This window comes from Canis lupus, chromosome 12 (genome assembly GCF_003254725.2).
Source record: "Canis lupus dingo isolate Sandy chromosome 12, ASM325472v2, whole genome shotgun sequence".
Lineage (NCBI taxonomy): Eukaryota > Metazoa > Chordata > Mammalia > Carnivora > Canidae > Canis > Canis lupus.
In genome coordinates this window covers 67417726-67431182 of record NC_064254.1, presented here as the reverse complement: position 1 = coordinate 67431182, position 13457 = coordinate 67417726, and the positions used below count along the sequence as shown (strand labels likewise).

The window sequence follows — 13457 nt, the reverse complement described above, 5'->3', positions numbered from 1 at the left end:
AATATAAAAAATTTTAAAATGCCACTGCAGAGCCCAGAAATAAAGTCACATTTATATGGTTAATTAATCTATAACAAAGGAGGCAAGAATATATGATGAAGAAAAGACAATCTCTCCAATAAATAGTGCTGGGAAAACTGGACAGCTACATGCAATAGAATGGAACCAGGCCATTTTTTTACATCACACAAAAATAAACGGGATGAATAAAAACCTAAATATGAGACCTGAAACCACAAAACTCATAGAAGAAAACATAAGCAATAATCTCTTTGACATTGGCCTTAGCAACATTTTTCTAGAAATGTCCCCTCAGGCAAGGGAAACAAAAGCAAAAATAAGTTGTTAGGACTACCCCAAAATAAAAAGCTTTTGTACAGTGAAGGAAACCATCAACAGCACAAAAAGGCAACCTACTGAATGGGAGAATGTCTTTGTGAATGAAATGTCCATAATGGGTTAGTATCTAAGAGCTATAAAGAAGTTATTCAACTGAATACCAAAAAAATAATTTGATTAAAAAAATGGGCAGAAGACGTGAGTAGACATTTTCCCAAAGAAGACATGCAGATAGCCAATAGACACATGAGATGTTCAACATCACTAAATGCAAATCAAAACCACAATGAGATACCACCTTTCATCTCAGAATGGCTAAAATAAAAAAAAGATGAAATAGCATGTATTGGTGAAAACGTGGAGAAAAAAAGCACCTTTTCACACTGTTAGTGGGAATGTAAATTGGTGCAATCGCTGTGGAAAAATAATATGGAAGTTCCTCAAAAAATTAAAAATAGGAACACCATATGATCTAGTAATTCCATTACTGTGTATTTATCCAAAGAGAATGAAAACACTAATTTGAAAAGGTATATGCCCCTTTATGTTTATTGTAGCATTATTTACAATAGTCAAGATATGTAAACAACCTAAGTGTTGATTGATAGATGAATGGATAAAGAAGACGTGACATATATTAATAATATATTAATAGATTATATATAATATTATATGGCTGAATAATATTCCAGCTATAAAAAAGAACAAAAACTTGCCATTTGCAACAACATGGATGGATCTGAAGGATACTGTGCTAAGTGAGATAAGTCAAAGAAAGTCAAATATCATATGATTTCACTTATATGTGAAATCTAAAAGCAAAACAAATGAACAAACAGATAAAAAGCAGAACAAGACTCATAAATACAGAAAACAAACTGATGGTTGCCAAAGAGGAGGCAGTGGGGGGTGGGTGAAATGGGTGAAGGGCTGTGGGAAATACAGGCTTCCAGTTATGGAATAAATAAGTCATTATTAGCATAGGGAATATAGTCAATGGTATTATAACAACATTGTGTGGGGACAGATGGTAGCTACACTTGTGGTGAGTATAGCATAATGTGTAGAGTTGTTGAATCACTATATTGTGCATCTGAAACTAATGTAACCATGTGTCAACTATACTTCAATTTTTAAAAAGTTAAAAAAATGCTATTGCAAAAGCCAAAAAATGTAAAATATGCATGGATAAATATATCAAAAACGTGTGTACAAATGACAAACTTCCATAGAGAAAATAGCAAACTTCAAGAATCAAGTCATTAAGATAAATAGATGTATCATTAGACAAACTGTTAATAGCTCCTTAGAGGACCATGGGTAGTGCATTTATAGATATAACTATGGAACAAATAAGGCATCACACATCAGCAGGAAAAGGATTAATGAGTGGTCCTGGGAAAACTGTTAGCCATATAGAAGAAAATACAACCAGTGTCCCTTCCTCACACCTTATACTATGAAAATCAGGATTAAAATCTAGAATGATTAAAGATACATATGGGAAAGGGAAAACTATATAATGTTAGGATGATAATATGAGAGAGTATTTTCAGAACCCACTTGAAGGAAGAGATGACCTTTTTGAAGATACAAAAAGCACTAACCACGAAGGAAAAAAATAGATAAATTTGACTTCACTAGAAGAATTTATGTCCATGAAAAGACACCATTAAGAAGAAAGACAAGCCCGAGAGCGAGAGAGACAATATTTGCTTTACATGTAACCAAAGGATTAAAATCCAGAGTACTTAAAGGACTTTTATATCAATTGGGAAAAAAAGATAGACAACCTAACAGAAGATTGAGAAAAAGATTTTAAATCACTTCATAAAAGAGAACATCCAAATGGCTGATGAAGAGATGAAAAAGGTGTTAGTGGTATATAACCGTACCATTTATTGTTGACCAGTTGTCAAAAGTAGAAATTCTTGTAATGCTAAGTGTTGGTGAGGATACGGAGTAGTAGGAGTGTGAGTGCTGGTGTGAGTGCAAATTGAAAATGCAAATCAAAAAAACTTTGACGAATGGTTTATCATTATATAGAAAAGTTGATGATAGGTACAGTTCACATGTTCTAGGGCTTGTACTCTGGAGAAGCTCTTGCACACATCCACATGGGTACATGCATTAGAAGGCTCCTACAGCATTGTTGCTACCAGCCTGGCCATGCAAACAACCCAAATGTACATCAGCCATATTGTAGACACGTGTTTTGCAGTATTTCTTGCTGTGGGATATGTGGCCATTCAATGAATGAACTATAGCTACACAAACAACAGAGATGAGTTTCCAAAAATAGTATTGAGTGAAAGAAGAGATCCATAATACACATAGTACCATTTGATTATAGAAAGTTCAAAAACTGGCAAAAGTAACCTATGTAAGTAACCTAAAAGTATTGTTTAGGGCTGCCTATGTTAAAATGGAATGAAGAGCAAGGAATTGATGGTCACTAAAATTAAGATAATGGTCCTTCCAAAAGGGGGGAAGGATTTTGGGGTTTGGAATCACAAAGGGAGGTGTGAGAGAGAGCACCTCTCTCAGGTGCTACTGGGAGAGTGGCAATGATCTTTTTCTTGCTTTGGGTTGTGATTTCATAGATGTTTTAGTCTTTATTCTCCAAATTGTACATATATATTTTTATGTATTCTGATGAATGTATGATATATTATAATAAAAAATAACAAAAAGCAAAGAAATAAGATCTGATCCCATCCTTACAGAGCTAACAGTGGAGGAGAAAGACTTTTAAACAGATAATTTCAATGAAATGTGATAAATGCTCTTAAAATAACAATAGCTCACATTTATGAACCATTTCCTATGCACTCGGTACTATTCTAAATGTCTTGTGCATTATTTCGTTTAATTATTTAAAGAAATCTGTGAGGTAGGCACTATTGGCCCTATTTTAAGTACCGGTATGGAAAAGGAGGCACAGAAAGTTTATTTAGAAAGTAAGCAATGGAGCTGGGATTTGAACCCAGGCCTGAATACCTAATTGCTACCTTCCATTTTCTCTTCATTTCTGCTGCAAGACCCCAGAGGTTGGTCAGAAAAGGCTGCACACTTGATCTGGGTTTTATTTTTTATTTTTTTGAGATTTTATTTATTTATTCGTGAGAGACACAGAGAGACAGAGGGAGAAGCAGGCTCTATGCAGGGAGCCCGATGTGGGACTCGATCCCAGGACTCCGGGATCACGCCCCGGCTGAAGGCAGACGCTCAACCACTGAGCCACCCAGGTGCCCCATTGACCTGGGTTTTAAATGCTCAATAGAGAAGGCTTTCTATGGGGTGGGGGGACAACTTCATGGGATGAGAGAGCCTAGCGCATTCAGGGAATTGTGGGGAGGCCCATTTGGCAGACAGATAGAATAGATAAAGGTAGTGAAGCAAAACTACACCTGGGATTGTTTTTATTTCTGGGAAGTGGGGGAGAGGTGCGCTCAGGCTTGGTTGGTTGGGAGGCCGTGGGGATGAGTGCTGTAGGGAGAGGCGAAGGCCTGAATGAAGGCAGGAGAGACAGAGAGGCAAAGGTGGACACATATTGAGGGGGCATTTTTAAACTGATGTGATTCAGTGACCACTATGCTGGAGGAAGAAGAAAGATAACCAACCAATTCAGGAAATATGAAGGAGAGAGCCATTTCAGAAGAAAGGGAACTGTGTCTGGGTATATTTTCCCATGAGCATGTCCTACCCCTGGATTAAGAAAGAAAGGGAAAATCAAAATACCACCACCACCAATAACAAAGATAGAAGCTATGCAGGACCTCAAAATGGAGAAGAGCCGGGCGCCTGGGTGGCTCAGGCAGTGAAGAGTCTGCCTTTGGCTGGAGTCATGGTCTCGGGATCCTGGGATCCAGCCCCAAATCGGGCTCCCTGCTCAGCGGAGTCTGCTTCTCCTTCTCCCTCATCCTCTGCCCCTTCCCCTCCACTTGTGCCTCTCTCTTTCTCTAATAAATAAATTAAAAATCCTAAAAAAAAAAAAAAAAACAAACAAACAAGTGGAGCAGAGCCACTAGGACCAGAAGGCATGTGGGCAGTTGACAGCATGTTCTTAGGAATCAGAGGCAGGGAGGCAGATGACATCTCAAGGGCCCGGAGCATGCAGTAGAGGACTTTGGGAAATGCTGACGCTGAGGCAGGTGGGCCGTCAGGGAGGCCTGGGCCAAACGTGGAGAGTGGTGTTCAGGCAAGCCGAGGTGGAGTGGGCCTTCAGAGCAGGAATGGTCCATGGCACTAAGGAGACAGGCAGATAAGGACCTGAGAGAGGCAGCCTGCGGGTCCCTGGTGACTGGAGGGCCATCTCAGAAAAGTCAGTGGCGACCCTGGTCACCAGCTAAGGAGACATAGGAGTTGAGGCATCCATATTCCTTCCTGATAAGCCATTGGTGGAGGAAAGGCAGGATGAAATGTGGCTGATGGAGTGTTAGGTTCCATGGAAGGCTCTTGTCTTTGGCTGGAAAAGACTTAAACTGAAAGGAAAGAGTCCGAGGAGAGAGAAAGAGAGAGGCAAAAGAAGTAATTGTTAGAATAAGTTCTCAGAGGAGGAGGGAAGAGGCACGATCCAAAACAAAGATTGCAAACTGGTATCTGGAGAGAAAAGGGTGGGTTGGGTGTCTCCAGAGAGGAGGGAAGAAGAGAAAGCTGAATGCAGAATGCAGGTTGTGTTGGCAGGTGGGCCCAGCAGGAAGTTGTGGGGCTTTCTCTTTGATGGCCTCTGTTCTCTGCAGGAGATGGGAGGTGCAGACATTGTGGGTGGCAGAGGAGGTTGATGAGGGGAGCGGTGGGTAAAAAGTATGAAATGGCATTCAGGGCTCAGATGAGTTTGGAGACCATGCATGTGTAGGCCCAACCATCCCTACTAGTGTGTGTGTGGGAGCATAGAAGGCTGAGGGTGTGCAGAGGACAGTTTTTTATTTGCTTGTATATCCTCCACTTTACCAGGGAAATGTGTTGGTTGGAATCTCAAGGCTATATTCTTTTGCCTTAAAATTATCTGTCAGGGACAACTCACAGGCAGAAAATATTTGTTAACCACATATCTGATAAGAGCCCAGGATCCTGAATATATAAAGAACTCTTATAACTCAACAATATAAGGACAAACAACCCAGTTTATTTTTTTATTTTTTATTTTTTATTTTTTTATTTTTTTATTTTTTTTTTAATTTATTTATGATAGTCACAGAGAGAGAGAGAGAGGCAGAGACACAGGCAGAGGGAGAAGCAGGCTCCATGCACTGGGAGCCCGATGTGGGATTCGATCCCGGGTCTCCAGGATCGCGCCCTGGGCCAAAGGCAGGCGCCAAACCGCTGCGCCACCCAGGGATCCCAACAACCCAGTTTAAAAACGGGCAAAGGATTTAGATAGATATTTCTTTAAAGAATATGTGCAAATGGCCAACAAGCACATATAAAAATGCTCAACATCATCAGTCATGAAGGAAGTGCACATCAAAACCACAATGAGATACCCTTGCACACTCACGAGGATGGCCGTAATCAAAAAGACAGACAATAACAGACACATGTTATCAAGGATGTGGAGAAATTCGTCCATTGTGGGTGAGATTGTAAAAATGGGGAGCCACTTTGGAAAGCAGTTCGGCAGTTCCTCCAAATGTTAAACATAGGGTTATTGTAGATGCCGGCAATTCCGCTCCTGGCTACATACCCAAGAGAACCGAACACAAAATTTTGCTCACAAAATGTTCACGGCAGCATTATTCCCCATAGCTGGGAAGCAGAGGTGATCCAAATGTCTTTCAACTGATGGATAAACAAATGTGGTATAGCCCCCCAGTGGAGTGTTATTTAGACCCAGAAAGGAATGAAGGGAAGACACACTGCATCACAGACGAATCTTACAGACACAATGCTAAGTAAAGGAAGCCAGACACCACGGGCCATATATTGTGCCACTCTGTTAATATAAAATGTCCAGAGTAAGCAACTCCCTGGAGACAGACAGTAGGTTAGTGGAAGTCAGGAGCTGGAGGGAGGGGGTGCGCACAAAAGGCAGGATGACGGCTCCTGGGTGCAGAGTTTCTTTTTGGAGTGATGAAAAATATCCTGGAATTCGTCATGAGGGCTGCACGACTTGGTGAATACACTGAAAGCCCCTGCTCCGTATACTTGCAAAGGTCGGACTTTGTGGTTTGTGAATGATATCTCAATTTTTAAAAAATCTGTCAGGATTATAATTTGTTTGTTTGCTTTTTAGGCAAATAAATGCCCCTCCCAATTACGAAAATGCGGAGCAAGCAAGCCCCGTATTCTAGGAGCAGAATGTAGCAAGCCCTGTTTTTATTTTTTTATTCTTTACTTTTATCTGCTTATTTTTCATTTGTTTTTATTGAAGTTCAATTTGCCAATGTGACACCAGTGTAACACCCAGTGTTCATCCCATCAAGTGTCCTCCTCAGGGCCCATCACCCAGTTACCCCAATCCCCCACCCACCTGTTTTTAAAGAGGCTTGGCAAGACCTTCTCTACCCGTGTGGACAGGGAAGATGGTCCAACAGGTCAGACAGCAGAAGTCTGGGAGCAAAAGGACAAACCCTCCTTTCCCTCAGCAGTCCTGGGTTAGGAGGCCCTCTGGGGATCACCCAGGGTGATCATATATGTATATTAGTGGCTTGGGTGGGGGCCTCTCCACCGAAAGACTGGCCTCTTGAAGAAGTCATGTGTCCACTCACTATTTCCCCAAATAGATGAATGAACAGCAGGAACCAGTACATAAGCTATGAGATATGTAGGCAACACTCAACTTCCGTGAATTGAGTGGGTGTTGGAACTGTTATAACCATTACCTTGCTTGTTCCACTGTGTGATTCTTATTTTTCAGGATAGGAAGACGCCTTGTCTTGTGGTCCACAAGCGCTGGCATATTTTTCTTTGGCATAGCAGCGGCGTTCTCAGTTTGATTATTACAGCTTCATGATCGCACGCTTTCTTCTTGCCATGGTGAGTTTTGTGTGTGCTTTTCAAAGACCTCATTAATTCGGCTGCAGTGTTTTCACGTCGAGCCCAACTGTCTTAGTTTGGGTCATTTGGCATGTGGTGAGAGCGATCAAGGACTAATCTTTGTTCATTCCACTGAGAAGTCTTTTTTGTGGGATAGTGGCACCCTGTGTTTACAGTGAAGCTCATTAAAATGAAAAATGGTTGCTTACAAAGCAGAGACCTTTTGTTTGACCCCATGCCTGGCACATGATCCGCATTCCCCAATTACTGAGGCGTCATTTCATTTCTGAGCAATTACAGTGGCCTAGTCAGACCCTGTATGCACGAGCCCAACAGACGCTTAAGGTGTGTTAAGAGAGTCGTCTGTGTAGTGTGCAGCAGGAAAGAGAACAAGAAGGCATCAGGCTTTTCTGTTATGAGGAACAGGGACATGTAGGGAAAGGGCATGGGTTTGAGTACCAGCTTTACCATATTTTGGCTTTTTAGCTGTGTGGCCTTGGGCAAACAGGTGGTCCTCTTTGAGCCTTAGTTTCTAAGCTGTAAACTGCAGAAAATACTACATGCTTCACTGGGTTATTATCAGGACCCAGGGAAATTACAGTTAGTATCCACGGTAGGGCACCTGACGTGACATTGGCAGTCATTCTGGTTGGGACTGTCATCAGAAGTGGACCAGCCAGGGAGGAAGCGTCCCCACACTCAGTGAGGCTTTTAGACAGGGTCCAGACTGCCAGAGGCCAGCCGCAGTGAATCTGTTTGGAGGTCACTGGTCAAGGGTAGTGGAGTGAGGTTTCTGTCTGTGGGAGGAGCTTGTGACCTAGCTGAACGGGCAGGCATGTGTCCCCTCTCACCAGGTTGTATGAGCCAAGATTCCAGGGAGAAGCCAAGGACTGCGAGCTCAGAAGGTGTCCCAGCACTCACAGGCTGGACAGGGTTCCTAGGCAGCCACGCAAATGGCCAAGGATAGGATTGTTGCATAAAAAGAAAAAATAATTAGGAGAATTAGGAGGTGCAGGACCTTAAAAAAAAAGTAATTATCTATATTTAGAAATGTAAAGAGTTTTTAAATACAAAAGATGACAAGCAGTGGTCTGTCTCCACTGAGGATGTAATAAGAGGAAATGGCTCTGTGATTGCAGAGTGAGATTTGATGAGACCCTTGGTGGAAATGATGGTTCACCAGAGGCACAGGTACGGAGAGGGTGCGAAGACTTAAGAGGATAAATTCTGAAAATATCTGTTTTGGTCTTGCAAATACCACGTGTTTATTTTCAGACCTGAGAAAATGAGACGGCCGCTCATTGAACACATTTGTCAATGCAGCTTAATTGTCTATGGCTCTTGTCTTTGATTTTCCTGAGAAATGTGGCTGTGGTTGAACTCTGAGTAGGGAAGATGCAGGCCGGCTCATTTGCTCAACACATTTATTGATCTGCCTGCAGATCGTAATGCTAAGTAAACCAGACCGTATTGTTTCAGTGACCCTACAGTGTAGTGGGAAAGTCAAAACACTGATGGGCCATCTTCAAAAATACAATGTTGACAGTGGAGGTGTGACAGTGGGAGGGGGGAGCGAGCGGGTCTTAAGTTGGGAGGGTGGGGAGTCTGGAGAGTCAGGGGCCTTTTAGTCCTGAGGGGTGGGTAAGACAAGAACATTCCAGGCAGAGGCAGCAAGTAAGATGAGAAGGCCCTACGATGAGAGGGAATTGGAGGTCTGGGTGTCTGGAGACTAGAGAGGAGGTGAAATAACCTTGCTGAGACTGATGGGGAGAGGGATGACCAATCGGGGCCTTGGAGGATGATCACGAGTTTCCTTGATTTCCTCGAGGCAATGGGAATCTCCTGCAGGGGTTCAGGTGGGCCCAAGTGGCTGTTCCGGGGCAGAGGGCTCAGGGTAGATGTGAAGAGCAGGGCGTTATCAGTAGAAGTGACGGGTGTGAATGGATCCAGGGAATGTTTTGGAATTATATAGTTGGGTTAATCCTTTGTTCAAAAGGATTGTTTGAACCCAGTGACAGAAGTAACCTAGAGGGAGTAGGAGTGGATTCAGAACGCACCTGGAAAAAACCTGCTAGGGACTGATGTCACTGCTTAACTTAATGGGGGAAATTTGTGGTATTTGATGGCTGTCACCATCCTTGTGTACTGTAAGAGCAGCAAACATTCACCAAACAACCAGATTCTTGGGTGTGGGAGTTCTCCTTATCAGGGTTCATTTTCTGAGTCTTGCAATTACAAGGCCATATGGAGAAATGAAAGGCGTTGTCACAAAAGTATTGGGCTGAACATTAGCGCAGTAGGCCCCACCCCGCACATCCCTGCTTACCACTAACTAGCGCGTCATCCTCTCTGTCACAGGAAATTGCTGGTAGGCCAGCTTCTTTCTGACTTTCTGATGGGAGGTGAAATTGCAGGCCTTACAAAAGATGTTTGACTATAAAAGGTCTTTGAAAGCAATGGGGAAAACTAAATCCTACCCAAATCCCTTGGCCAACTGGGATGTGGCAAAGGTAGACCAGTAAACTTTTGAAGAAATTAACATCCACAAGGATAATGATGTGATGAGCCTCCAGGAGAGTGTGATTTGAATATCAAAGGATTAAGAGAGGCCTTTGGCTCTTGAATAATTTTGCAAAAATTAACTTTATGATGTGTGTTATAAAAGTCAAATGTGAAATAATCTTATAGGAAAAATACTAATCCTTTCATCATCCCCCCCACACACCAAAACCCATTATTTGATTCATTCTTTGTTTATTCCAAGAATGATCACATATTGCTATTAAATTTTGTTAAAGATAGACTTATTTTCAAAATCAAGTTGATTTTCCCCAATTCAAAAAATTGTGGCAAAATACACATAAAATTTACCGTCTTAACCATTTTTAAGTCTACCTTTCAGTGATATTAAGTACATTCATATTGTTGTGCAACTATAACCAGCATCCATCTCCAGAACTCTTTTCATTTTGCAAAACTGAAACTCTATACCCACTAAACAGCAACCCTCCTTTCCTCTTCCCCCAGCCCCTGGCCACCACATTCTACATCCTATCTCTATGATTTCAGCTACACTATGTACCTCATATAAGTGGAATCATACAGTATTTTATCTTTTTGTTATGGGCTTATTTCACTTCGAGTAATGGCCTTAAAGCGCATGCATGTTGTAGCATGTGTCAGACTTTCCTTCCTTTTTAAGGCTGAATAATATTCCATTGTATGTGTAGACCACTCCTCTATCCATCTGTGCATGGATGCTTGTGTTGCTTCTGTATTTTAGCCATTGTGAATAATGCTGTTACACACATGGGTGTACAAATATTTATTTGAGATCTCACTTTCAGTTATTTCGGGTCTATATCCAAAGTGGGACTGCTGGATCATATGGGAATTCTATTTTTAGTTTTCTGGGGAAATCCCTGTGCGTTTTCCCATAGCACCTGTACCATTTTATATTCCCACCAATAGTGCTCAAAGGTTCCAGTTTCTCCATATCTCGGTCAACGTTTGTTATCTTCTGTTGTTGTTGTTTTTAATAGTAACTATCCTAATGGCCATGAGGTGGTATCTCATCCTGGCTTTGATTTGCGTTTCCCTAATGGTTAGGAATGTTGAGTATCCTTTCATTGGTTATTGGCCATTCGTATATCTTTTTGGAAAAATCCAAATCCTTCGCTTATTTTGAATTGGATTGTTTGTTTTATTGTTGAATTTTAGGAATCTTCAGTCTATCCTGCATATTAATTTCTTAACAGATATATGATTTGTAAATATCTCATTCCTGTAGGTTGCCTTTTCACTCTATTGGTGGTGTCCTTTGATGAGCAGAAGTTTCTAATTTTCATGAAGCCCAATTTATTTTCTCTTTTGTTGCCTGTTAAAATAAAGTTTCAATCAAATCTTTTTCTTCCCACTAGTTACCATAATTTTTGGTTCCCATTTAACAATTTAGGACTTAATGATAAGGACCTCTTATATATAGATAAATTTGCATGCATGTTTATATTTATGTTAAGTGAGAAATAAATTCACACTATAGAGGAATACTTACGATCCTCTATAAGAAAAGGCATTGTCTAACATGTATCATTCATATCCTCTCCTTTATATCAGACATAACCTCTCAAGTGTGAGCCATTTGGGGTGGTGAGGGTGGAGGGAGGATGAAAAGAACCATTGAAAGAAGAAGGATGGATTGGAATCAACATGATTTTATCAATGTGGTATGGGTTTCAGAAAACAATTGTCGTCATTTTCTTTCTTGCCTGTGTGTGATATGCAGAGAGATCAGACCCCTTAGCAGTTATAAATGTGACCTTAAATCTGGACCACCCTCCCTGCTTTGTTTTTCAGTCTGGAAGTGGCTATCTCGTGGTGGTGTTTGTCTATGTGACGGAATTTATTGGCATGAAGGCTCGGACGTGGGCATGCATCCAGATGCATTCCTTTTTTGCAATTGGAACAATGGTGGTGGCTTTGACAGGCTACTTTGTCAGGACCTGGTGGATCTATCAGATAGTCCTCTCCACAGTGACTATCCCCTTTGTCCTGTGCTGTTGGATACTCCCAGAGACACCTTTTTGGCTTCTCTCAGAGGGAAGATATGAAGAAGCGCAAAAAGTAGTTGATACGATTGCCAAGTGGAATAGGGCCAGCTCCTGTAAACTGTCAGAACTTTTGTCACTGGATCTAAATGATCCTGTTGGTAATGAACCCCTTGAAGTTAAGAAGCACAACCTATTAGATCTGTTTTGTGACTGGAATGTTGGAACGAGGACACTTACTGTTTGGCTGATTTGGTTCACGGGGTGTTTGGGATTCTACTTCTTCTCCTTGAATTCTGTTAATTTAGGAGGCAATGAATATTTAAACCTCTTCCTCATGGGTAAGTAGTTAAATTATATTTAAGTGTAGCAATGAACTGATGTTTCTACCATGTTTTTAGTGTGCTTTTATTGTCTTTTCTCTACCAGGAACAATACTGCCCACTGTATTATTATGGCCTCTTTTAGTGTTATTAGACTGGAATGCCAGGTATATATATATACACATATCTATACATATATATATGTGTATATATATATATTTTTTTTTTAAACAATGCAAACAGTCAGAAGAATTTAGTCCCTCCTTCCTTTTCTGCCTCTGCTCCTTGCTTGCTTCCTTCCTATAAGCCCACCCCCGTCTCAGAACTCTCTTTGAGAGGTGACGTCTTTAACATCTGGCTTGTGCTCTTTTATATCTCTTTCGACACATTTCCATACATTTGTGCAGATCAAGAGATCATTCCCTACCTGTTGTTCTTCGTAGGTGGTTTTCCTTTTAAGATTTAATGTGTCTTGGAGATCTTCTGGTATCTTTCTACCTTCAAAAGTGCTGAATTTAGAAATTTCAGTGAAGAAAATCACTTAAATACATGCAACTCTAATTTCGTTGTCATGCTTCTTCCATTCTAGTAGCAGGTTAAAATGGCTCGAGAAATTGCTGTGACGTCTTGAGGCATGACTCCGAGGGCCGTCCAAATTCACACCCAACATGAGAGGAATATTAGAAATCTGTATTGTCCATCTAGTTGCAACTCCTGGCTATTTTCATAAAGGCTGCCTGCACTTGCTATTATCCTCAGAAAATCTTGCTTTTACATTTTTACACATAGATATCATCCCTTCTCATTGGAGTGCTCTGATGACACATCTGTTTTTGTTCATGATAGCTCAGCAGGAATTATGAGAGAAGTCATTTGAAGGGGGGAAAAACCCACCTTTATTCTCTTGGGCAAACCAGCAAGTTTGCAGACTGAGTCCATCTTGGCTTCAAACATTCTGTATGTCAGTTTGAGAAATGATGCAGCGTTCCTAGAACAGAGCAGCAAGTGGCGGGAGGACCCAATGGGGTGCGGTGTGACATGGGGAAGCTTAGGGAAGCTGGAGCTTTAGATCTTTATGATATAGTTTCTTAGTTTTAATGGACATATACATTCTCAAGAAACTGGGACATCTCATAAGTATAACAATGTTTCTAAGATAAATATACATGGTTTTTAATATTCTCTATTGTCTTGGATTTTTCATGCTATTGCCCTTCCCAGAAGTCCTCTTACTGACAGGAGCTTCATGTCAACATTTCTATGCTGTGAA

At 41.2% G+C, this 13457-nt stretch overlaps 1 protein-coding gene across 1 annotated transcript in view; it reads left to right on the top strand.

Annotated features, from left to right (window-relative positions):
- The window catches only part of SLC22A16 (solute carrier family 22 member 16), a 40749-nt gene that overhangs the window by 16605 nt on the left and 10687 nt on the right, over positions 1 to 13457 (top strand). Inside the window, 3 exon segments of the mRNA XM_025444804.3 lie at positions 7199 to 7274; positions 7276 to 7317; positions 11674 to 12205. Of these exon segments, the coding sequence (XP_025300589.3) occupies positions 7199 to 7274; positions 7276 to 7317; positions 11674 to 12205 (650 nt within the window).